The sequence below is a fragment of the Haliotis rubra genome, unplaced genomic scaffold, assembly GCF_003918875.1.
Source record: "Haliotis rubra isolate DU_JTF1 unplaced genomic scaffold, ASM391887v1 Scf409, whole genome shotgun sequence".
NCBI lineage: Eukaryota > Metazoa > Mollusca > Gastropoda > Lepetellida > Haliotidae > Haliotis > Haliotis rubra.
In genome coordinates, this window is record NW_025767090.1 from 673565 (window position 1) to 700527 (window position 26963).

Below are 26963 nucleotides of genomic sequence, written 5' to 3' on the forward strand. Positions count from 1 at the left end.
GCAGTCATTTGAATTGGAACAACTAAATACGGTTTCGTTTTTACTTTGTTCTGGGTACATTTCTGTATACAGAAACGTATAGTAACTGTGCCGACAACGTCCCCTTCAGTAGAAGCTAAATATATAAATTAATTTTAAATATCTGTTTGCATTTAAAATGAGAAAGTGAATATGGGTAAAATACAAAATAATGTACATGTACACGACTCTCGAGATACAGAATGTTCATCACACATGCATAATTAGTGTTTTGGTCTCTCGAAAATAGTACTTATGTGGACCAATTTCGAGACATACAGTTATCATAGATGCTTGTCACTATGTTGGGTCCGTTGGATGTCAACGTTGGCCCAACGTCTTTTGACGGTCGGGCCAACGTTGGCTAAACATCGTGAGCCCAACGTTGGATCAATGTCTGTTGTATTCCTCAAAACCACCAAAGTAGCCTGATAACTAAAATGTTTCTGAATAAATTTAGTTCAAACAAATTTCAAGGCCATATTTTTCACAAATGATATAAAACAATATTAAAAATTTGCCCAACATTAGGTCAACGTAGGAAAAACGACCGCGACATTGAAAATCATTACCAACGTTGGGCCAGCGTCGAAATGCTGTCTGGGTAGTTTTTCTCTGATTCTGACATAACCTATCACAGTGAAATTCATCGATTCAAATCAAAAGTATAATAGCTAAAATACTGAATAAATTTATTGCATTTATGTAACCCATAAACACACGATCACACTTATAATACCGCATCGAACCTACCATACAAAGACGCATGTGTGTTCTGTAACTTCACTGTGCGTGGTTTTATGCATCGAATATCATTTGATATTTGAGAAGTAGGGTAAACAACAATTTCGGTCAACCTTTTAGATATGTCAACCTTTGAAACTGTAATATTCTATCTTATATCCATAGTGGTAAAGAAAATAACAACCGGGCCCAGATGATTAAGAGACAGGTTAGGAAATGTTATTTGTTGTAGGGAAATATTACACGAATGTCTCACTTTCTTGCTAAAATGATATTTTTAGCATGTTTGTCTCTTTTCACATGTAAATTAGAGTAGTATGTTATAATTAGGATTTGCGAGTTGTGACATTACTTCTTTCCAAATAATGTGACTCGCATGGTTTATTGATTCGCGGTGCACTGTGGGTAACACGCTGGTTGTCGCCATTTTCTACTCGTCGAAGTAAGAACAGGAGGTGAGAAATGGTGTTAAGTATTATTTATGCGTGATAAAAAAGATATGTTGCCACAATGTAATACTGTGCGATCAAAATTGAAATGGAAGCCCTTATTTTGATTGCTGCAAATTCTCTATATATTTCTCTTGTTAGTTGTAAAGAGGATTGAGTTTTGATTACAGTAATTTGAGTGGTTGGTGGTCTTGAACGTTTGTTGAACGTTGCGAGTATATTTGTTTACACATTGGCCGAACACAAGAGAATTGCATGCCATATGTACGTTTTCCACACCATATTTGTAAGTTTTGGATGGAAGCGTGTGATTATGCGATCGTATGAAAATGATTAGATAGGTGTAATGGTTTGTGTTGGTCGTACCACGGGTAAACGGCCACGTTAGCCGTGCCCAATCAGACACAGCGGACGAAGCAAGAAAATCCGTCTTTCGCGTTTGTAGACTCATTAAAATGAAGGGAGAGTTGGAGTGAAGAATAACGTGCCCTGCCTGCTGTGGCGCCAACTGGCGTTTACTCACAGATCCGGCTTAACTTTGCCATCCTCAGGTTACAGTCATTGGTCATAAGTATTCGTCACTGTGCATAATTTCCATAGACTTACACTACAGCCCCCAGTACAGGGATTGGACAGTGGCCATGGGCCATTTTGCACATTAGAATACAAAATGGCCCATTAAAATTTTGAAGTTTACTATTGATGGAAGGGCAAAGGCCCATTCTAAATTCTGAAAATGGCTAATAATCCTGAAAATATCCCATGAGGGAAAGAATACAGAATGTTGTGTATATGTTGCTCATGTAACTACAATGCGGAAAATACTTGAAGGAGCATTACATGGGGATTATGTTTCTGTGACCAAGATGATTTCCTAACAACCTGCAAAATTTGACAACCAAATAACGAAAACTGAATTAATGAAAATTATTACAGCTAAACTAAAATAACATGCAAGTCTATGAGAATTTTGTCGACTGACGAATACTTATGTCCCACCATGACTGTACATTATGTTTTGCTTTGGGTTGTTTAGGCCCAACCATATCCTAAGAAAGTGGCTCCAATTCCACCCATAACCCCGTTTTTATAATCATTCTATGACTAAGAATAGATTTAAAAAAATAAAAATAACTTAAACCTAACCCTAAACCTCTGAAATAATCCTTATAAATAGAATACATTTGAAGTGGGGGTTATGGGCGGAACTCTTACCCAATTGTGATCAAGTAACCCTTTACGATCATTGGGGTTAGGTATCATTTGCCAGTCAAGCACCCTGTTCCAATCCTTAAGGTTAGTTGTAGAAAATGTCATGGGTCAGCTACCTCTTTTTTTTATATTGAATGTATCCAATGCAATGTTAGATAATTCCTTTTCAGGTTTGTGGAGGAAATAGCAACTGTGCGTGTGCAGAAATATTTTGGGTGCTCATGACTAATTATTTTTGATTGTCCATTGGTAGGGTGTTGCCTAGGAGTGTCATTGGCACCGTTGATCATAATTGATAAATTCCTCTTTTGTTGCATTTTGTGCTCAAATAATGATTCATTAACTGCACACAAACATCGAGGGTTTAGACTAGGGCGTATCTTCTATGATATCGTATTTGAAATTTCATTTACTTTCTACATAGTTTTCCTTAATTTCATCTCCAAGTCCCTGTAAATGTTAAACTGAACAAGTTGGTACAAACTACCAAATGACAACAAGTCATACATTTAATTGACGTTTCAGAGACTCAACTTTCATAGATGTTTACACCATCACTAGTTTGATTTTGTTTGTCTCTTTAACTCTTTCAACACCAGTCAACCAGAGGCATTTACTGCCATGACACCGAGTTCCCAGAGACCCTGAGGTCATAGATGAAGCCTATGTTTATGAAGGAAATTATAAGCTTGTAAACCGTTATTGCTACTACATCCCATACACCATTTAAAAGATCTAATCCTACTGTTGATAAATATGAAGTTTATTTTTATAATATTATTCAAATAATACAACTACAACTTAAATAAATGTATTTTTGAATGAAAATGCAAGCTTACATTTATAACGTCCAGATAAACCACGAAAGAAGCAAAAACTATGGCGATTTTTTTCCATTTCATGACATGTCATAACATGCCCGTGCCTTTTCTTTTATATTTTCATTTTACGTCATCAGAAAATTATTATAAAAGATTTCTTAAATAATATGTATGGTAAGCCTATTTCCCGATATCTGTGGCTTTCCACTCGGTAACATGACATAACGGAAAATACCTCCGTTTTGAAGCTTCATTATGCATAACATGCAGGCTTAATCGTTTGATGTCGGGCATCGTTCAAAAGCTCTGAACATCAACAATATCACTGTACCCTTGCCAAGAGTATTTTCACAGTTGTAAGAAGCGATTTTATTGGATTAACTCTTTCAACACCAGTCAACCAGAGGCATTCACTGCCATGACACGAGTTCCCAGAGACTCTGAGGTCATAGATGAAGCCTATGTTTATGAAGGAAATTATAAGCTTGCAAAACGTTATTGCTACTACATCCCATACACCATTTAAAAGATCTAATCCTACTGTTGATAAATATGAAGTTTATTTTTATAATATTATTCAAATAATACAACTACAACTTAAATAAAATTATTTTGAATGAAAATGCAAGCTTACATTTATAGCGTCCAGATAAACCACGAAAGAAGCAAAAACTAAAGGCGATTTTTTCCATTTGTGACATGTCATAACATGCCCGTGCCTTTTCTTTAATATTTTCACTTTTACGTAATCAGAAAATTATTATAAAAGATTTCTTAAATAATATGTATGGTAGCCTATTTCCCGATATCTGTGGCTTTCGGCTCGGTAACATGACATAACAACGGAAAATACCTCCGTTTTGAAGCCATTATATGAATAACATGGGGGCGAATCGTTTGATGCGGGTATCGTTCGAAAGCTCTGAACATCAACAACATCACTGAACCCTTGCGAGTATTTTCACAGTTGTAAGAAGCGATTTTATTGGATAAAAATTGGTTTCTAATGGCGCTTTTAAGCTACAGTCTGCTATAAAGGGTCGTGATTGGTCAAAATCGAGACCGTGACCTAAGGCAGCCAATCATATTACACGCCAATGGATACCGTCCTCGTAAAGCGAAATCTTTTCGATTTAGGCGAAAGTTTTGGGTAAAATAATGCTATTCTGAACATATTAAGCAAGAAATGCGCTACATATCGTAAATTATAGGACTTATTGGACGTATCGTGCTAGGTTATGACCTGTGACAAAATGCTTCATGCATATATTTTCGCATTAAACATCGTGTCGGTGAAAATTGGCGAGAGCGAGATGTCACTTGTCAGTGATTTGACTTGCATTACATGATCGCACAAAAGATGGAAAAAGTAATTTTATATATGCGTTTGACAACTTTTATGAATGCTGTTGTTGATTTTATTCATTAGTTTATTCTATTTATTTAATCATTTCCTCGAACCATCGTTACTTTGCACTTTGACAATGTTATTGTGGACCCGGCTCGAAGCATGTGTCGAGAATCGTTGTTTTCAATTACATTCGCGAAAAATAGTTTATAATTTTAATTCTGCCGATAATATATGATCAATTGAAATTTAATAAGTGTTTCCAGACATTGTGAAATGTGATGGATTTAATATATGAATCATAAGTCAGGTAAGTTCCTAAAATTATGTCTCATTTTGGCGTGACTACTGCCTGGCGGCAAAAGCGGCCTCCGGTGTCTGGGGACTCATAGCGTTGTGGCGGCAAAGCGGCCCGCGGTGTTGAAAGGGTTAAATTTAATAAGTGTTTTCAGACATTGTTAAATGTGATAGATTTAATATATGAATCATAAGTCAGGTAGGTTCCTAAAATTTCGTCTCATTTTGACGTGACTACTGCCTGGTCGCTTAATCGGCCTCCGGTGTTCCTTAAGCGGCCTGCGGTGTTGAATGGGTTAATGTGCAATACTTCCCCTTTTCCCCCAAACACAATGACAAAAACCCACTTACCAATACCATGTAGTGGACATATTTGTTGGAAGAAGCATCCACATTCAATAAATCATTGTGATGTGTAGTTATCTTTTTGATGAATCAGCAAGTTTCCACTCACCATCGTTCAGTTATTTTGATCCAAGTGTTCTTGCTTTTTGGTTGTATTTCTTACTGTAGGACATCTGTTTATAACACATTTTGCAAACAACATGTAGTTTTGGTTCTACCTAGCCTACACAGGCATTCAATAAAAAAATGACCCATACTTTACCTGTTTTGGTGGCATAAGAAAGTCACAATACTGGTGCTTATAATAAAGTACACAACTTTTTGGATAACAACTTCTTGTTTATTGCATAGAAAGCCGATTCAGTGTAGATTCTTACACCCTCACTCTGTGCAATACACAAGGAGTTGTTGTCCATAAAGTTGTATGCTTTACTATTGACACACCAACTTCTCGAATGCTGATTAAACAATACCTGTGCTGTTGTTAATGGACATTACCTCGTAGAGACAGTAGAAGTGGTGTGAAAATGCTAAAATAAGGATTAACGGTGAAGTAGAATTCTCGCATATTCTTTCAGATTTTGTCACTATATTTTGACGTCAAGTTATTTGAATTATTAGTTGAAATATCATTAAAAAATTACTTTTATTGATCAGTATTGAATTTTCGTTGAAAGTGGTTTTAACTCTTAGTCACTGCTAGGCACAAAGTGTATCTAGTTGTAAGGTATCCTTTTAATCATAATACTTGATTTGTATTCAATTTTCCACACTTTCAATACCTTATTGGGGTGGTGGCGTAGCCTAGTGGTTAAATTGTTCGAAGACAGGTTGGATTCCCCACATTGGCACAATGTGTGAAGCCCATTTCTGGTGTTCCCCGCTGTGATATTGCTGGAATATTGCTAAAAGCGGCATCAACCCAATTCACTCACTCACGTCAATACCTTATCACCATTAATTATTAGTCAAGCTCAACTTTAAGTTGGAAGCTTGCAAAGTGAATTCTATCCTCAAGGTGATATCAGCAAAATGCACCCAGTAAAGTGAACTACTGCAGAGTTGTAAAAGTGTTTGGTTCACCACGTGGATGCAATATGTGAAGTCCATTTCAGGTGGCCTTCTGTCATATTGTTTCAATATTACTAAAACTGGAGTAAATCCAACTCTTTCATTCCTTGTTAGAGTGAATTTCAAAACAAAAGATATGCCGGTATTCATTGGCAAATGGTTTTGTAACCATGGGTAGATGGCAAAAAATTCCTGATATTCCGTACTTACATCCAGATGGAGCTGGCGATTTTAGCACAGCTGCATCAGACAGCAGTTGTTTGATAGTGAAAGCATGAGCAAAATATATTAGTTTTCATTCCCATAACATAGCAAACATCTTTACATTTGTGATGCACTTTTCAGTGTATTCGTAATATAAAGATAGCTTAGTGTCAAGATCTCTGTAATTTCATAGAGCAACATTTCCTCACTCAAACATTTGTGTTTTTAAAATTTGTTTTGATGGTTTGATTTGCTTAAGTTCATTAGTTGATTCTAGAACATGGTTAATTTGCTGTTTCAGCATATCATGTCAAGATACAGGGATCAAGGCACAGACACGAAGATTTATGTTGGAGACCTGCCTAAAGATGCATCTGAGAAAGAAATAGATCGCCACTTCAGTTATTACGGACGTTTACGAAATGTATGGGTGGCAAGAAATCCCCCAGGTTTTGCTTTTGTTGAGTTTGAAGACCCACGGGATGCTGAGGATGCTGTGAGAGCACTTGATGGAACGTGAGTAGTGCAAACAATCCAGTTTGAGTAATGTTCATTAAGTTTGTTTGTTTGTGCTACACCAGCAGTCAGCATGACCATAAGCAACTGTAATGTCAGTTTGTTTTAATTGCTGCATTATCTCTGCTAAACAGTGAGGTGATTTGGTTGTTGCAGAACTGTGTGTGGTGCAAGAGTGCGTGTTGAACACTCCACTGGAAAAGTGCGCCCTAAACCATGGCTGAGAGGCAGTGGTGGTGGCGGCGGCAGCGGAGGTGGTGGTGGTGGTGGAGGTGGTGGTGGTGGTGGTCGAGGACCTCCACGTCCCAGGAAACAGTTCCACCCAGAAGACCGATGCTATGAGTGTGGAGACCGAGGACACTATGCTTATGACTGCTACAAGTATAGCCGCAGAAGGTCCAAGAGATCAAGGTGGGTTTTGTGCAGTCTGAAACAATTGCTTCAAAATTGGTTAGAAATTGGGTACATTTTGAATTTGTCCTTTCACAGTGCCTGCTTGTTATGTTTGACATTCATCTGTCCATAAACTTGTGTTCTCAATCATGATGCTACATAGTTACATGAACCATGCTTTTGATGGGGTTGTCAATCCTCTTTCAAATTTTCTTAGCAAAATTGTTAGTGTTGAGGAATCAAGCTTGCTGAGAGGAAAACATGTTCAACTGTGGGAAATGTTTATTTGCAATAAAATTCTAGTTTCAGAAATTATATTGTAGCTGTTGTAGCTATTGGTTTCTTAAGAGGGTTCATGGAATTATGGTGGATATTTGTTTGGAGTTTATAAGCTGCTAATGGGTTTGTAAAGTGGTGACAACTTGGTACTGTCATGGTGGAAATGGAGACATGCTTATTGGATGATCTCTTACTTCGCACTTACTTGCTTGTCAGATTTGGGATTGCTATGTGAGTTTATCTGCTTATTTCTCATTTCAGCAAAAATATTCTGAAGGCTAAGATATGTTATGTAGAAGTACTGAGATATTTAGACTAAAGATAATAATACTGCTTTATACCTGTTTTGTGTTTACAAAATTGAATCAGTGTATCACAGTGACTGTTTTCCTGAAAAACAGATTGGAAAATTCATTTCATGCATTAAAGTCCTACTTTATGTGATACTCAAAAATATATTTTGTTTATAAATACTTTTACGTGTTATAAAATTCTAAAGTGTTGAAATGTTTTTAATAATATGTTAAAATTGGTGAATGGGATGTGATATACAGTCCTGATATTTGATGTTATAGTGAACCTATTTCTGTCACTGCATTGCAGACTTTCCCTTCTTCCACTTACGATTCTGATGAGAATCATCGCTCATTCCACCAGACTAAGATATCAACCTTCATCCCCGACTTCTAGACTTCACATATCTCTCACGTGATCAGCCATCGCTGAAATTACGACCCTATCCCCTCGTGGTGACTTCACTCAGAGAGAAACTCGATCTGCAACAATTTCAGCCCAAAATTCGACCATCTCCTTCAGTTCACCTGAGACAAGCGTCAAATAGATCTCGAAACAACAAGCACAATCGATGATCATCCTTCTATCATGCACAGTAGAATGGGTCAACACATCATTTCTGCTGCGTTCCAATGATTGAATGAGATGATCGATTGACATACACGTCCATTATCTAGAAATTCATGACTGCTGTAAGCGTAAGTCTAAAGCTGCCGAGAATAAATCTGATATAAGACAAGATATGGTTGCTTTCCTAACTGGCAAAGACTATTCATCACCCGATATTTTTGTTTTTTAATGAAATAATGTCCAAAGTAATATTCTTTTTGAAAGTTTCACTTTTGGGCTAATTTCCTTCCAAGAATTAGTTCTTAAAGTAAAACAATTTTTCGGTTATTTTTTTCTTATATTTGTTAGTTAAATCTGGTGCTGCATGTATTCTTGCATTTCAGCTTACATGTTAGTGTAAAAATGTACATTAAATTGAATGGTGCATATTTTCTAAGTCCCGTTACCTGGATTGTTTTTGGTAGAGTTATTTTCAGGTGACCTTTGGTCTGTGGTGAGTGAAGTGTAAGAGTAAACTAAAAAATTGCTTCCCAAATTTTTATATTTACACACAAAACTAATCTTCCATTGAGATATTATAGTATGTCATATATCCAAACAGGCTGTTTTCGTTTTTACTATATTTGCATTGTGTAAAGCAAACGACTGATATACTTTCAGGTCTAGATCACATTCTAGATCAAGGAGTATCTCTCGCAGCCGGAGCCGTAGTAGGAGCCGTAGCCGCAGCCGAGGTGGAAGATATTCCCGCAGCCGAAGCCACAGTCGGAGCAGGTATATACATGTTTTGCTCTGTCTTCATTTGATCGTACCGAAGCAAATTTTTTTGGGTGTAGGTAGAACCCACTACTTCACAGGTCAAATTAGTGTTGGTTTTTAGATTTTGTGAAAACAACTAGTCTGTCGAGATTGTTACCATCCTTGGTCAAACAGATGTTAACAGCTAACAATACATGAGGCAGGGATGATAAGAGGTGAATTGTGAGGAATAGTGTATGATGTTCCTGACCAGATGGAAACCGATTGCTTTTGGGGTAGTCTGCCTGCCTGCTTATCTTACTGAAGGTACAATGTGAGCCTGTATGTGTCCTTGCCATGTTATTGCTATCAAAAACTGAACAAATATATTTACACAAACTTGCTGGGTTTGTTTAAACGTACAGTGAGTTGAGTTTAATGCTACGTAACAGTATTCAAGTTATATCATAGTGTGTCGGCTTGATGTGAGATGAAAGCCTGAAGTGATGCACTTTTCAGATGTTTATCATGCTGGTTAAACCCACGAATGCTTTCAAACTAAGAAATATGGACAGATTCGAGATTCAAACCATGCTGAAGAGACATTTCTGCCCAAGTGATTGCTTCTCATATGGCTTTGCTACCATGGGGAGCTGTCAGGAACATTGTTATGATAGAGTATAAAGTTTTGCATTTGCACTTGAATGAAGAACTGACCATCTTCCGTATCTTGTTCCTCAGGTCCCCACGGGATCGATCCCGATCTCGATCACGCTCCCGAGACCATGAAGATGACCGAGAATAAGAAGGATATACTGAGTGCTGCACAATATTGTCCTTCAATCAGAACAACTGTTGACTGTTCAATCATGTATATCATTGCTACTGTTCTGTAACGGAAACTAGGTGTAAGTACTTAACTATTGGATGTTGGAACAGCCAGATGGACAATGCAAGGAAAAGTTGTGGAGAGAGAGTTGAATCAGGATTGCTGCAAAGATTGACAACATGTAGGATGCTGAACAGTTTCTCTGTAGAAATGACTCCTGTCGCTGGAACAAATACAGAACAGAACATAAATGTGTTCTGTTGAATTCCAACAGTTAGGATTGATGATACTTCTGTAATTGAAAAGTGTATGTTGAACAGTTTGACTTACTTTTTTTTTAACGTCTCATCCCTGTCATTGTCTTTAGTTCATTGTCATTTCTTTTGTCATTTTACAAGAGTTTCATACAGTGTACCATCTGATGTATTGAATTCCATTTAATAAAGGTTCCTCTGTGTACTTATATATTGTTTTGTTGTGATGCAAACATGGTTTAGTGGCTGTAAGACATGTTTTTGAAGGCAAGGCCGGTATATTTGCAATAGCATGTGGCTGTTATTCCTGGCCTTACAAATATGCTGGTGTTAAAGAGGCTAGATTTGGCATCAGTGTGGTTTGACTGGTTTTGTCTTCCATTTCATGCACTGAGTGTTTGGAATACAGCTCCTAATGCATGGAGTGTGGAATACACAGCTGAGTGGTATCTAAATTGGGCTCCTTTTCCTGCCTACAAATCCATTCCTATGTTGCAACTGAAGTACTGTTAAATGTAACAGCATTGGTATTTGCATTCTGAATCTAGGAGGCAAATTGTTCAACTGGTATATTGGTGTATGCTGCTTTAGGCGAGGAGTTGTCTCCCTTTTACTATTGCCATATAATCAGTAGGCCATGTGTGTTCTGGAAGGCAATGCCTTTGACTCATGGCATATCAACTGAAACGTAACCCTTGCTACTAAGATGGACATTGGGCATTAGGTGATTGCCTAATGGAAAATGACAGGTACCAATTGCAGGATTCATATTTGGGGATGTACTGAAGTTCTGCATACATTTTAGAGCTGTGGTAAAGCTATTTTGCAGGCGAAAACAACATTCAAACCTACTAGACACATTCCTTAAATTCTGTTGATATTTCGCAGGTCTTCGTCACAATTGATGAAAAACAGTTCAGTGTTGACTGAAGAATGAGTTTATTCGAGTATAAGGGTCAAACCATTGACCAACATACGCTTGCAAATGTCACATTTGCAGTCATGTGACAACACATTTAGCCCAATGGGAAAGCTGTATAAAATGCTTGTTGGATTTTATGAACCATATGATGAATTAAGAACAAGTTGTTTTTGCGAATTTTATTACTCCACCAATGACAGTTCTGATGGCTACAAAAGCTGCACATGCTAGCATGCATGCACACACACATTCAAACTGAAACAATGATACAAATGTTTGATACAAATAATGCATCTATCATTAATGGTTTGCCATTCTGAATAACAGTACTTCCATCTAGTTCATTGTTTGACACCCCACTCCGCAATATTCCAGCTATTTGGCGGTGATCTGTAAATAATCGAGTCCAACGCAACTGCAACCAGACTGCCAGCCTATGGGATACCACAGTCATGGGCTCGGACAAGGTTATGCCTGTAATTTAACTTCACAACTACAAAAGACAAATAGTTAAGGATAATTTGAAAGTTCACACTTGTTATTGCAATCAGGAACAATAAGATGTTTTATGCAAAATATATTGTATCGTAATGGTATGATTTCAGTCTGTTGTAACGATAAGAGTGTTGTCGCCACACCGGTAGAGATTTCTTAAACCACACACTTTAATTCGCTCTAATTAATTATCAAAACAGAGGATTGCCTTCAAACTTGACAATTATGGTAAACCCATTTTCGGGAATCACATTTAGAGTTCACACAAACAAATTCACCAAATATGGTACCACTAAGATACCTTAAAGTCATCTTGTGTGGCCGACATGGGCATCGATGACGTCGTTGTGTCGTCTGTACATGGAATGAATTAGCCGGTTGATGAAGGCCATAGGCAGTTGGGTCCATACTCTGTGAAATGCCTGATCGAGTCCAGCCGTAGTTGTCGGCCTTGGTTGAAGGTCATTCAGTCTTCTTTGAATCTCGTCCCAAAGTTGTTCTATTGGACTTAAATCCGGACTGAGTGCAGGCCTTTGTAGGGTTTGGATGCCATGTTGCATTAGGAAGTCCAGTGTTGCTCTGGCAGTGTGAGCACGAGCTTTGTCTTGCTGGAAGGTGTGAGTTCTGTGGCGTTCAAAATGTGGTACAAAGTGGGGTCTCATGACTTGGTCACTATAGCGAGCAGCTGTCACGCCATTTCCTCATCCTGGACTGTGATTCTGGAACACCATGGGGTCAACTCTAGTTCAGATCGATTCCACACCACACCATGATGCTTGGACCACCCCACGAGTCTCTTTCAACAATACACGCATTTGAAAGCCGTTCCCCACGTCTTCGCTGTACTCTCACTCTGCCATCGCCTGTCGAAACACAATATCGGCTTTCATCAGAAAAAAAGAAGAGTTCTCCATTGTCAATTACACCAACTGCGATGATGAGTTGCCCATTGCAGTCAGTTTGGGTGAGGAGTGATGAGAAGAGGACAACGATAGGGTCTGTGACAGCAGGGGATTCTTCCGCGCAAACGTTGATGCACTGTATCGGCACTAATGGTTCTCGTGTGAGTCTCAATGGTCTGGCGAGCTGTTTCCTTGGCTCTGGTGAAGCGATCCTGTAGATGGCTGCGCGCAATCTGTCGATGTTGATGTTGTGATGTAACTGCAGGTCGTCCACTGCGTGGGTGGTCTTGGATGCTGTTAGTGGCCTGATACCGTTCCTGCAGTCGGTAGATTGTCCAAACATGAACATTGAAATGATTGGCTACCCTCTGTGCAATCTGGCCAACTTGCCAAGGCTTGGTTCCTCTGGTAACTCTTAAGTATGGCGATTGTGTCAACACAAGAATGATTCCAGGCGAGTTTGAGACTCGCTTTCATTGGAAGGGTTGTCACGATATGCACGTGCATTTTCATTTTCACAAATGTCATACGGCACCTTTTACCACGTCAGTCTTTTAGGCACGTTTGGTCGATATGCTTTTTCATCAGAAAACACACAGATGTTGGTAATAACTGTCAATTCGGATTAAAAAAACATGTTAACAAACGGTGCAATCATAATAAAAACACCACATTCTAAGTACAAAATTTTGCATTTGGTTTTGAAACATCATTTTTCTTTTGCGGTTCATTAAACATGGTATTCATAACTTGCTGAATATACATATACATTGTTTCCTTACTTTCTTTACTTAGCGCATAGAGAAAGGATATTTCATCAAAACTATTGTGTCTCGATCGTATGAAAACACTGTGACAATATAATGGTGACCGTATTATTCATTGTTGGTTATACAATATCAATTTGTATCATCATAAAATCAAACAAACAAATATGAAAAAACACACAACCAAAGCAAAAGCAAAAGAAAGCAAAAAAATAAAAAGCGACCAAAATACGACAGAAAATCAAAACACATAGATGTTAAACGTTTGCTGTAACGAAGGTTTATGTAATGTCTGAGTTTGGTACCTCTGGTTGCTGGTAGTTTATTACACCAATCACACAATCAGTATGATGTGCGTCAACTGTCCGATTGTTCACTCATCCCCAAAACCGTAAATACGATTTCCCAGTTTCTTGACTTCTTTTCCGCATTCGGTACCAAGAGTACTGAATCCATGGATGTTGCCATGTTCTCCCCAAGGTTTAGCTTTGGGTTTAATATGAGTTTTCTTTGTGGCTTTCGTTTCTTTACCGACTCCTGTACAGCCTTCACCAGCTTCCACACTTGAACCCAATTCCTCTTGACCTTCCTTTAACAATGCCCTCCTGAGCTCTTCTTTACTGTATTTCTTGTCCTTTTCATCTGCCCTTGTTTCTTTCTTTGGATCCTTTTTGGGCTTCTTTCCAGACTTTTGATAAACTTCCCTCCTGACAATTGAAGCTACTGTAGTTTGATAATCTTCTTCTGGTGTATTCCCAATTCCATCCCCGCTTTTATGCACTCCTGATCCGAGAGAGTTACTGACTCCTTTCGATTCACCTGATTCACCTAATGGTTTGCCTCTGCTGTCCTGTTTTGGGGAAAATGGGCTGTCAGATGATTCGTTCAGCAAGGAATTCGAAGAGGATATAGAAATAGATGTTTGTCCAGTTTGTCCACGTTTACATGTTTGCGAGTTGCCACAGCCAGTCCCTTTGCCGGTACCTCCAGCACTGGCTCCCAAGGTCTTCTCCCTCTGCCTCCAGACCCAGGGCCAGGACCAGAATCAGGACCAGGATCATCTGCCCTTTTTTCTTTCTTTGGATCCTTTTTGGGCTTCTTTCCAGACGTTTGATGAACTTCCCTCCTGGCAACTGAATTCGAAACTGCTGTAGTTTGATAATCGTCTTCTGATGTCTTCCCAATTTCATCCCCGCTTTTATACACTCCTGATCCGAGAGCATTACTGACTTCGCGCATCTTTTCCCTTTTCAGTGCCAAAGTTGTGAGTGTTTGAGGCTGTGCTTATTCTTGAATGTGATTCTTGAGTGTTGCTCCTGCCAGTCCCTTTCCCGGTACCACCAGCACTGGCTCCTGAGGTACTTTTGCCTCTGCCCCCAGAGCCAGGACTAGGACCAGACCCAGGAACAGGAACAGGGTCAGTTCCAGTCGCTCCATTCTTGTTTGAACCTGAGTGTACACCACCTGTTCCAGTGTCCTCATGTTGGGGAAGCCTATCCCCAAACTCTACCGTGTCTCTTGGTAATCCATAGGTAGATTCTCCTGCAGTTTCTAATGGCATCTCATTTCCCTTCCCACCATTAGACTTTCCACCTGCCTCCTCTGCTCCTCCACCAAGGAATGGTATTGTGAAGTTGGCAAATCCATGCCCAGGTCTAAACTGGTTGAGAAAATTCGACACTGAAGGCGCCCCAATAGTTAAGTCAATGTTACCAGCAGAAAACTGCGGACCAGCTTTAATATTGGTACCTCTGCTTCTTCTCACGCCGATAGCTACATTACCTGCACTGAAACTTGGCTGAGCTGTTGTATGCCTGTGTGTTCCTTTCCGTCCAAGTCCAAAGGCTTCAACATTGCCAACATTGACTTCAGCTGCAGATGCCCCAACAACAGCAGAATCAATTTCTCTATCATCCACCAAGGTTGCTCGTGCATTTCCTGCATTTATATTTGCCCCTTTCAGATAAGCTAGGTTCCTTTTGATCTTGCCCTCTCGCATCAGAGCTACGTCGGCATTACCAGCCTTCACATCAACAGCAGCCACTTCAATGTGTCCACTTCTTGAATTATCGACAACCTTGCCCACTGCAGAGACATTGCCTGCTGTCACTTTGGCTCCCGAGACGACTGTTGATGACTTTGTCTTCACTTCAGAACTCAAAGCAAAGTTGACATTCCCAGCTTTGACATCAGCTGCTCGAATTGTCCCATTCTTTAGGGCTTCTTTCATTAACTCCATGTCAAGGCCAAGGACATCTTGTATCACTGATACAATCTTGCCCAGGAAAGTGAATACTTTGTCAATTAAACCATTGAACACTTCTAGAAACTTTTTTATCTTTTCCTTTACGAAATGTATGATTGCCAGAATCTTCTTCAAAAGTTCGCATATTTCATGTCCTGCCTCTTTGATGAAGCGAAAAAGTCCACTGTCCTCACCTGCTTTGATAAGCATGTCTGAGAAACTTGTAATATTCTTCTGTATGTCAGCTGACATGTCCTCAACAAGGCTGTTGAATGTTGTGCTGAGGTGACCAACTGTTCCCGACATTTTTTTTATCACGAGAGATATGTCAGACATGTCAGCCACGCGGTTCAACGTTGGATTCTCAACAATTGAAGTTGCAGATTCTGCTAGTCCCTGAGCTTGATCACTGAGATTCCGAGAGGATCCAGTTACTTCTCCAGCCTTGTCCTTTATAACATTGTTGAGAGCTTCCGTTGCTCCTTGGATATTTTTAGTCATATCACTCCACATCTCAATAGTGTCCAGGCTTGTCTGCACCATGTGCTCGCCAGTTTCGATGTAGGACAGAGTCTTGTTGGTAACTTCATTGATTTTCCTGTGAATGAGTAAAAAGGTTCGGATATGCCTTGCCAAAGACTGTCAACATCCAAGCTGAAACGGTACACTCCATTCTCCACATCTTTGGAGAATTTCCAAATTTGATGCGCGTCTTCCTTCATCTGAGGACTGACGCCGGCAATCTTCTTCTTTAACTCTGCATCTTCTGCCTGATCGATGACAGAAGACTTACGCCTTCTATTTGTTTGATGGCTAGTACCGGTCTGGAGTTGGTGTATCTGACTGGTTGCTCCGGGGATATCAGATCCAGGACTGTCATCTGGATGAGGAGATGAATCGTGTCCTGTTGGTGTTCTTGGTCCAGTGGCAGATTTCAGACTTTGCCCAAGTCCTTTGAATGTGTCACCTTTTGTAGAACTGCTCTCCTTGGCCACTGATCCTGGAAACATGAACGCAGTTTGAGCGGATACATCACATGTGTGTATCTGAGAGTGTGTGTGTGAGAGTGAGTGTGTGTGTGAGAGTAAAGAAACCAAACCCTATGGAAATTATGTTCCATATACCCTTTGACCAATTTCCGCGCGTTCTGTTATAATTAAATGGACTAAAACATCATTTATATACGATTCATTTTAAAATGTCAATCCTACAGGATTGTAACTGCCAAAATCATATTTGTTACTTGTAAAACATGAAATAACATAGTCAAAAGTTGAGATTTAATATCATTTGATAGTATACCCGCACTTCCTTTCTTCAGGCCGAGCTCACTGAGGATGCCCTCAGCATCAAATCTAGCCAGTTCCCGTTCTGCCTCCTTTCCATCAAGCAAAGTGCCGTCAGCTTTCACCCATTGCGTTTTGCCTGCAAATATAGACATCTCACGAACACATGTCAGTTAGTGAATGGTGCGGGGCGGTGGGGGTAGCCTAGTGGTTAAAGCGTTCGCTCGTCACGTGGAAGACCCGGGTTCGATTCCCCACACGGGTACAATGTATGAAGCTCATTTCTGCTTTTTGAATAACGCCGAACTCACAGATATTACAACGATATGACGTCGGCTTGTAAATAACTATACTGTTCCAAAAAGTAGGGGAACTTCATTTTTAATTTACGATTGAAAAAATAGGGAAATAAATCAATGTTGATATGATAATAATGAACTTTTTAGAGTGCACCACCTTTTGCACTTCCTTATGACCATAGTTGTTTGTACAGTAATCGCTCTTGAAAGATGACTGGTGTATGGCGTGAAATTTGCATGTGCACAATTTTCATTTTCAAACAAACAAAACGGCTGGAAACAAACACTAACAACTGTGTAATGCCAAAATTAATGGTCTACAGTACAGGGGCGGATACAGCTTTTGAGAAAAGGGGTGGGGTGGGGGGGGGTGGGTTGCACACAATTGAGAAAAGGAGGGGTACACACTTCATTTTCACTCGAGTTACAATGGCCATTTAACAAACTTTCAGCACAAAAGGGGCGTGCGCACCCCTGCACACACACACACGCACGCACACGCACGCACGCGCGCACACACACACACACACACACACACTTGGATCCGCCTATGCAGTGGTTTATCGACGTTCTTGGAAACCGTCAAAATCCAAAATGACACCCTATGCACGTGTATGGGGCTACTGTGTTGTGCACGTGCATCCCATGCGTTTTGTTTAGGTGTGGCGATAAAGAAAAATGGTGGTGCGTTCATAACATGTCTGTCTTTGAAAGGTTGTTAACGCTAATACTTCCTATCCAAATTGAAAGTTCAGGTTCCCCTACTGTTTTTTAAGAGTATGAGACTAAACAAACGCAATAACGATATGTCTTTTTCAGGTTGTTATACGATATTGAAACTTAAACACCTAAACTATTTGATATTTAAACAATCAGAATATACACATGAGAATATGTAAACACAGACATGGACACTCACAGTGAGGCAAAAACACAGGCACACACACAGACACAGACAGACACAGACACACACACACACACACACACACACACACACTCGTACATGCAGTCGGTACTCTCCCCTTAAAGTTTTTGAAGGGCATTTAGAGGTTGGACGAACATGAATATATGGCACGTTTTTATGGATAACAACTTCTTTTTATTCTTTATACGATTTTTCAGAGCTAATTCATGCTCTTTCATCGGGTGAATGCTTTTATTAAAAACGTGTTATGTATTCATACTCTCCCTCTGTACACACAGACCCTTTATATCCCATTATGTTTATACAAAATATTTTTAAAATTTCAACACCTAATCCACCCTGGAACTATGCCAGTCATTGGATGGATAACTCACATAAGAAAAACAGTATCAGCTAGGTAATTATCATGTTTCTTACACACCCGTGGGTGAGAAACCCATGTGAGAAAACTGGTATCACACATATGTGTGAGATCGATTTCTAATCCCGTGATTGGCTACTCCATGGTGATGACCTAGGGTCAGGTTATGACGGACTACTTTCCTGATTAAAATTCATTGATAAGTTACTCGTGCTTCAATCGAACAGAAATCTGTTACTCGTGCAAAAAATACCCCTTTACACCTACCTGTTATTTTCGCGACTGCAACATAAACAGGTATTTATACAATGAGTCACAAGTAGAATAAATATAACACGAATCTATTTATTTTCTAATTCCTTTTATTAAAACTTTTGATTCTTAGTCATGAATTCAAAATGGCTCCAACAATCAGTGATACCTGTGTAAACAATTATGTGAAAATCACCGTTAGAGATAAAGCCCTTGATTCCCTTCGAAATTCAAAATGTACAACACAGGTACTTTTACTGGAGAGATGCGACAAGTGTCATGTGTCGTCTTGCAAATATACCTGACACGATAAAGTCAGTGCCTGTCCATTGTGAGATCGATTTGCCTCGTTGTTTCTTTGATGCATTGATCAAGATGACATGTTTCACTGATACACATGATGAAGACCCACTTCCAGCTCGAGAGATATGTGATTGCAATGTTATCAAATTCACTCATGACAATCAGAACCAAAACACACTCGTTGAAACAATGTACAACATGGAACGTTTTGCAAGGTTTCATGAGTGCAAATGGCGGCACACGTCTTTTCTATTCAATCGAACATTCTCGGACCTCGTTGTATCGCGGCATTCATGGTATCGCGGCAAACGGTATTTCCGGTTTTCCGCTCGAGACACGCCTCCTAGCGGTGATTTGCATATGTAAATCGACAGCCAGACGGCAGTCGCTTGCATACTTTTTGGAAACCAGCAGGATGTATCGAATGTTCGTGAGTATTACCCTGCAGAAATATTAACATTAAACTCAGGAATCTTTGGGAATCTGTCTGACCCCCATCCATGAAATACCTGCTGTAATATTTACGTGTAGTATGTGACCCTTCCCACTCGATCTGAACTAGGTCGTCTGCATATTATTGTTGCCATATAAGGTAGCGGAAATGACGTCATGAGCTATATTTATCTACTGGTGAATACCAAAAGTTGTAATCAAAATAAGGACACAAAACGGAAAATTATCCCTGTTCACTGAAAACGAGTTTGCACACTCTGACAAATTTAGGAAGGATTTTATTATACTGTTGTACACATAATTATTTATTCATATGAACATTATTTCAAATGATATTTTGCATTGAAATAGGGTTGAAATCATGCCTAAAATAAAAAATTGAACAATATTTATATAAATAAATATTAAGAAAACATGATGGAAATGATATATTTTTTATGATATGACTTTTCTGAAATATTTGTTTTCTTTTTTTGTTCAATATTGTAACAGCGACAAATTATATATATTATATGAATTATAATTTTGTTTAAATATATTTTTGCAGGATTTTAGCAAAACTAAAAGAAAGCTGAATTTTTCTGCCAAGGTAAGAAGACAATATGATCCAAGTAATTTGCAACATGCATTTGCTGCCACCCAGAGTGGGATGTCTGTTTATCGTGCTGCACGCCAGTATGGAGTTCCAGAATCAACTCTCATTTTCTGTTGAATTTGACCACAATGTGTGCATAATTATGCAAACAGAAATACTGAACATTTGTGCATTCATATTTTGGTGAATTCCCTGGATAAAATTTCATAATGGGTACAGATTGGTGCACCTTGGATTACAAAAAAATATCTCAACTCATTTCACATTAAGGTGAGTTAAGCAATTTCATTTTTTCCCCCTATTTCGCCTTGCAATCCGACTTTTAGTGTTTACCGCGATACGACGGAGTTCTCTCTTTTGGTAAATATTAACCGGTTTCGCTCGTCTAATGGCTCTCGCTGAAACACTATCAAAGTTAAAATAATATTTTTTTCACAAATGCGTTGATTAAATGTCATCTTAATCGGATTTAATAATGAAATAGGCCTTAAAAGTTCACCATTTTATTTCCGATCACGGATATGTCAAGTACCGCGATACAACGAGGTCGCAGGCTACAGGAACGGTTTATCTACACAAAAGTCATTGCTCAAGACATTCCTCCGACGCATGATAATGAAAAGTTTATGTCTTGATAACATACAGAATGTAATCAACTCACGTTTCATACTGAAAACTCCGTAAATTCCATTACATTCCAAGTGGCAGTTTCTGGCTCGGGAAAACGAGAAGGCTGTGGCGAAGAAGAGTAGTCCCCCACTGACAGTGAACGTAACCTCAGCAATGTCACAAGCACATTGGGTGCACCTAATTACACACACTCAATAGTTTTGGCTCCGGTCGACGGGGGAACACTGAACAGAAACTGGTACACAAGTACAGATCCCAAATGTGCAGAGATATCCGAAACAATCTTCCGATGACGACAACAACCAAGCGATAACGATGACGTCACATGCTCAAATATGTTTTGCTTGCAAGAATTAAAATCATCCACATTTGCACGGTAACATCATCGTTTTAAGAGTATTTAATTAACTTTCTGTGATGTTATCTAGTTTTCATGATCACTATTGCCTTTATGATGCGAAGAGGTGGCAGAAACTTTTTTGTGGAGGGTCACCATGGGGATGAGTAGTGATTAGGAAGCCAGGTGACGTCACTCATTCATAAACGTTGTGTTGTGTATTATTGCGCAGCTACGATGAGAAAATATGAAATTTGAATGTATTCGACCATAAAATGGTGCGATTTTATGGTGTGTAAGAAACAGATTACTGTACTCGTGTCTGTCAGATACCATTTATCTTACAACTCGTTGTTTCAAAACGTATTTAACTCGCTTTCGCTCGTTAAATACGTTTTGAGACAACTCGTTGTAAGATAAATGGTATCTGACAGACACTCGTTTAGTAATCTCTATGTACTAAACAATGAACACACGGAAACTTGGCAAGTGGCCATACGCTTGGCTGATTGCCGGATGAACAGACACATTATAAAACTACTGATATATACCCCTCTTGAGAAAACAAACTGGAGTGTCATGGGACAAGGGACAAAGAGACACTAGCTTTACATAGCCTATATTTACAGCTGACTGACTGCATGACACACGGATAAACACAACGACTTAGATACACGTACGTAAATAGGAGATCAGACACACATTCATCTGAAACACACAGACACACACACACGCTCCAGCTAACACACAACGTTTCCGCAACGTTGTGGGAAGGTTGTAGGTTGGTAACGTTATGACACAACGTTGTCACAACGTTGTTGCAAATTTACGTTGAGGAAACGTTATGCTTTGGGCTTCTCACAACGTTATAACAACGTTTCTTATAACGAGTTGTCTGTAAATCTTTTCACTTTGAGATTTTTTCTTCACTACTCAGCTACAGCTTCAGAAAACACATGACCAAAACAATATGCAAATTGACGAATAACATTGTAGTGAATTTCTGCTTTGTTCCATATTTACTGTTCACTACTAGGAAAAGTGTTCAACAATTAACGTTAAATAGAACGTTAAAACAACTAAAGTACGTTACCATCAAATAACTTTTGACGTAACAATGACGTATCACTACGTCAGGCCGCAACATTGTGACAACGTAAATGGGAGTCATAGGCGGATCCAGAGTGGGGGTGCAGGGGTGCGCACCCCCCCTTTTGCCCTGAAAGTTTATTAAATGACCATTGAAACTCTCATGAAAATGAAGTGTGCACCCCTCCTTTGCTCAATAGTGTGCACCCCCCCTTTCTGAAAAAGCTGTATCCGCCCCTGGGAGTCCACAGAATAACGTAACAACAACAGCATAACGTTGTGACAACGTTTTGACAACGTGACAACGTTAGCTGAGACAGACGCACAACGACAGACAGACAGACAGACAGACAATACTTGGATTCATCACACAGCCAGGCGATCGTGTTTCTGTATTTGTTCTTCAGCGATGTCTATATGATGGCGGCATGCAGGTAATTGAGTCTGGGCCAGATAATCTGATGCTCAACATCATGGGCATCGATATACGCAAACAACATCATCAACAAACATGTCCACTTGACCCATGTAGTGACTTCTTACCATAGCCTTGGGTCTGAATGGGCTTATAATATTACCCGGATTTCTCTCGGCCGATTTTCTTACAACATTATACAAGCACACACACATGCACGTATGCCCACGCACTTCCACAGTCCTTCATTGTGGAAGAACCTTTCTCACAGAGGATATCACCCAAAATACCAAAAAGCTTATACAACTTAGTATTAACCATTACTACTGATCAATCGACACAAACCAACTGTAGTGTCATGTTAATGAGTGAGTGTATGCGGATTTACGCCGCTTTTAGCAATATTTCAGTAATATCACTGCGGGGGGCACTATAAAATGGCTTCACATATTGTACCATGTGGGGAATCGAACCCGTTTTTTCAGCGTGACTAGAAAAAGCTTTAACTACAAGGATACCCCGCCGCCCCTAGTTTCATGTGACCTGAACATACATCAACCCCAAAATGGCTGAAAATAGCCTACATTTACAACTGAATGAAACCAACTGTTCAAAACATACTGTGTCAACAATACTTCGCCATTATGTGCTTATCTGAAAGACAAAATACCAATACCTCTGATAGAGACACTGAACTCTGAACTGAAACTTGTTTTGTGAAATACCTACCTGACATTCTGAAACGGTGATTCACATCACAGTGTGACCATTGGCAGTCTCAGAAACGTTTGGATGCAAGGATCACACCTTCGTCAATCTGGGTAGGTTAACCCAAGCTATTCTTAGACCTGAAATCACTATCATGTGATAATATCACATTATTAGCCACACAATGTAAAACGAAAGTAGAAACTGAAAGTAGACGTACGGGTAGGTCCTCACACACACACGCACGCACGCACGCACGCACGCACGCATACGAATTTATCAGTTATTCCCAGATCGACAGACACTGAGCTTGAACGTTATACTGTTTATCGACTCTCTATTACGAAATCTCATCAAGTTATGGTATGTAATACTTTTATGAACATTTCCGTAAATCCGGGAATAAAGTCTGCTGTTCCAATGGGAACCCCCAAAAGGTGCTAGAATCTGTACTTTACTGAGAAAGTGTAGTCCCAAATATAACATACGCTGCTGTTCCTATTATTTCCTATATGCTCTTGGCGTGTTTTCTTTCGGAGATTAAATTGTATTCGTTGCATTCTGAACATTAGATAATATCAATAACTGGCGTGATAATTGCATATCCTAAGATTGTATGCCTGACAGGTTATATGTTGTCATGGATGTCGGGGAAATAGGGATAAAACACGGCCATCTAGGCTATGCCATGGAAAGATAACACAGTTATATTTCTCATATACAAAAATAAATGTGTCCCATGAAGATACGGGTTAGAATTGGTCTTCAGCAACCCATGCTTGTTGTAAGAGGCAACAAACGGGATCAGGTGGTCAGGCTCGCTGATTTGTTTGACACATGTAACCGTCTCCTAATGGCGTAGATCGATGCTCATGCTGTTGATCGCCGGATTGTCTGGTCCAGACTCGATTATCTACAGACCACTGCCATAATACTAGTAGCTGGAATATTGCTGAGTGTGGCGTTATACAACAACAAACAACCCAACGTATAAATCTGACCATTTACGGACTGGTTTATCGGAGTTACAGCAGAGGTAGATTTCCGGAATGTAGTGCTCCTCGACTCAAAATTCAATTCGGTCCTAAGAACAATCCGAACGAACCAGTCTCTACTGCGCCCCTAATTTTAATGCCCAGTGGCGTCTAAAGCGACGTGTAAAGGACACTGCAACCTTGCAGGACTGCCACCGTACAAGCTCAGAAACCTGCACCGATAGCTATTTAATAGATGAATTACGACCAGTATTGATAATTTATGACAGTTGAATGGGCCAGCAACTGTTACCTGTATTGATATGACATTGATGGGAGGTCACTTGGAACGCTCCATAACCCAGAGCTGTAAGGGACCGTTCATTATTTATGGCTAGATGGCTGATGTTGATATATATGGAGAAGCATGTACAATGTTGGGGAGACTGTCGTGGCTGTTGTTTATTTACCTTTTTGGCCTTTATTTTTTGGCTTTATTTTTGTCTGTGGGATATTTTGTGATTGGTTGTGGTGGTGGGAGTTGGGGTTTGGGGATTTGTGATGTTTTTGTTTGAGTTTGGATAGTTGTCTGGTTATTTGTCCAGGGAAGCATTTTTGTTTGTTTTATATATATATATTTTTTAATTTATTTTTAATTATTATTATTTTATTTTATTTATTAGTTTGTTGTTTTGTTGTTGTTGTTGTTTGTTTTGTTTGTTTTGTTTTGTTTTTTATGTTTTTGTTGTTGTTGTTGTTTTTTTTTTGGGGGTCGCTTGTTTGTATTTTGTATGTTTGATTTTTGTTCTTCGTCTTTTATTCTTTTATTTTTTTAATATTATTTTGTGAAGAAGGGTATTATTTTTGTTTTCTCGGGTTTTATTTATCTGTTGTTGTTTTGGGGGTCCTTCTGTTAGAGGGCGGTGTTTCAGAGTGGATTAATATGATGGTTCTGGGTCGTTTTCGTACGTTTATGCCTGACAGACGTGCGGCAGATCTGATAATGTTTAAATAATTTTGCGGCATAGTCTGTTCCTGGCCAGCGAGATGGATATACTCAGTTACATTTGATGTGATTCATGTTCTTTGTCTTGAGGCAGCAACAGTCACATTTGCTGCTCACATCTACCCGTTATTCGTTGTTTTACTTCATGCTGTCTTCCGATCCACAGCAGCTAAAAGATCTTTACCACAACGTCAAAGACTCCTGCACCAGAAGTTTTATGAAGCACATATAGCCTTCAGCAGCAACTAAATAATTTTTATTACATCTAGCCTTGATCAAAAACTAAATTATCTTCTTTAAATACATTCAAGGCATTCTTGTCTCTGCAGCTAAATTATCCTTATCACACACGTTCCTGTACCAGCAGCTTAATGTCTTTTTTACACACATTCCTGTACCAGCAGCTAAATGTCTTTATCACACATATTCCTGTACTAGCATCTAAATGTCCTTATCACACACATTCCTGTACCAGCAGCTAAATGTCTTTATCACACATATTCCTGTACTAGCATCAAAATTATCCTTATCACACACATTCCTGTACCAGCAGCTAAATGTCTTTATCACACATATTCCTGTACTAGCAGCTAAATGTCCTTATCACACACATTCCTGTACCAGCAGCTTAATGTCTTTTTTACACACATTCCTGTACCAGCAGCTAAATGTCTTTATCACACATATTCCTGTACCAGCAGCTAAATGTCTTTATCACACATATTCCTGTACTAGCATCTAAATTATCCTTATCACACACATTCCTGTACCAGCAGCTTAATGTCTTTTTTACACACATTCCTGTACCAGCAGCTAAATGTCTTTATCACACATATTCCTGTACCAGCAGCTAAATTATCCTTATCACACACATTCCTGTACTAGCAGCTTAATGTCTTTTTTACACACATTCCTGTACCAGCAGCTAAATGTCTTTATCACACATATTCCTGTACTAGCATCTAAATGTCCTTATCACACACATTCCTGTACCAGCAGCTAAATGTCTTTATCACACATATTCCTGTACTAGCATCTAAATTATCCTTATCACACACATTCCTGTACCAGCAGCTACATGTCTTTATCACACATATTCCTGTACTAGCATCTAAATGTCTTTATCACACACATACCTGTACCAGCAGCTAAATGTCTTTATCACACATTCCTGTACCAGCAGCTTAATGTCTTTATCACACACATACCTGTACCAGCAGCTAAATGTCTTTATCACACACATTCCTGTACTAGCATCTAAATGTCTTTATCACACACATTCCTGTACCAGCAGCTAAATGTCTTTATCACACACATACCTGTACCAGCAGCTAAATGTCTTTATCACACATTCCTGTACCAGCAGCTTAATGTCTTTATCACACACATTCCTGTACCAGCAGCTAAATGTCTTTATCACACACATTCCTGTACCAGCAGCTAAATGTCTTTATCACACACATTCCTGTACCAGCAGCTAAATGTCTTTATCACACACATTCCTCTACCATCAGCTAAATGTCTTTATCACACACATTCCTCTACCAGCAGCTTACTGATCTTCATCACATACATACCTGCACCACAGAAGCGATACTACCTACAGACACATACTCT

The 26963-nt window shown here is 39.2% G+C and overlaps 2 protein-coding genes across 6 annotated transcripts; one reads left to right on the top strand and one right to left on the bottom strand.

Moving 5' to 3' along the window:
• Positions 1 to 1068: 1068 nt before the first annotated feature.
• LOC124287947 (serine/arginine-rich splicing factor 7-like) lies at positions 1069 to 10591 on the top strand. 4 transcript variants are annotated; one of them, XR_006901346.1, is made up of 5 exons: positions 1069 to 1217; positions 6811 to 7025; positions 7182 to 7436; positions 8301 to 8689; positions 9222 to 9335. XR_006901346.1 is itself a non-coding variant. In XM_046724440.1 (5 exons), exons 2-5 carry the CDS (start codon positions 6817 to 6819, stop codon positions 10102 to 10104), a joined length of 642 nt encoding a protein of 213 aa, XP_046580396.1. In that variant the 5' UTR covers positions 1070 to 1217; positions 6811 to 6816; the 3' UTR covers positions 10105 to 10591. The 4 variants fall into 4 exon arrangements, 2 of the variants coding, with proteins under 2 accessions (XP_046580397.1, XP_046580396.1); XR_006901347.1 differs by having other exon boundaries at positions 8301 to 8683; XM_046724440.1 differs by lacking the exon at positions 8301 to 8689 and adding an exon at positions 10041 to 10591 and having other exon boundaries at positions 1070 to 1217.
• A 1737-nt stretch (positions 10592 to 12328) lies between these two features.
• LOC124287946 (cell wall protein IFF6-like) lies at positions 12329 to 23515 on the bottom strand. 2 transcript variants are annotated; one of them, XM_046724439.1, is made up of 4 exons: positions 23388 to 23515; positions 17016 to 17138; positions 14905 to 16713; positions 12329 to 14226 (listed from the first exon to the last, which is right to left on the bottom strand). In XM_046724439.1, exons 3-4 carry the CDS (start codon positions 16254 to 16256, stop codon positions 13842 to 13844), a joined length of 1737 nt encoding a protein of 578 aa, XP_046580395.1. In that variant the 5' UTR covers positions 16257 to 16713; positions 17016 to 17138; positions 23388 to 23515; the 3' UTR covers positions 12329 to 13841. The 2 variants fall into 2 exon arrangements, with proteins under 2 accessions (XP_046580395.1, XP_046580394.1); XM_046724438.1 differs by having other exon boundaries at positions 12330 to 14423; positions 14706 to 16713; positions 23388 to 23514.
• Between the last annotated feature and the right edge of the window lie 3448 nt (positions 23516 to 26963).

Excerpts from the sequence above, each read along its gene's own strand:
- LOC124287946 (XM_046724438.1), bottom strand. The coding sequence starts at position 16,256 with ATGGTGCAGACAAGCCTGGACACTATTGAGATGTGGAGTGATATGACT. Across the intron at positions 14,424-14,705 it reads GCACTGAAAAGGGAAAAGAT|TCGCAAACATGTAAACGTGG; the intron begins GCGCGAAGTCAG and ends GGCTGTGGCAAC.
- LOC124287947 (XM_046724440.1), top strand. The coding sequence starts at position 6,817 with ATGTCAAGATACAGGGATCAAGGCACAGACACGAAGATTTATGTTGGA. Across the intron at positions 7,437-9,221 it reads AGAAGGTCCAAGAGATCAAG|GTCTAGATCACATTCTAGAT; the intron begins GTGGGTTTTGTG and ends ATATACTTTCAG. Across the intron at positions 9,336-10,040 it reads CGAAGCCACAGTCGGAGCAG|GTCCCCACGGGATCGATCCC; the intron begins GTATATACATGT and ends CTTGTTCCTCAG.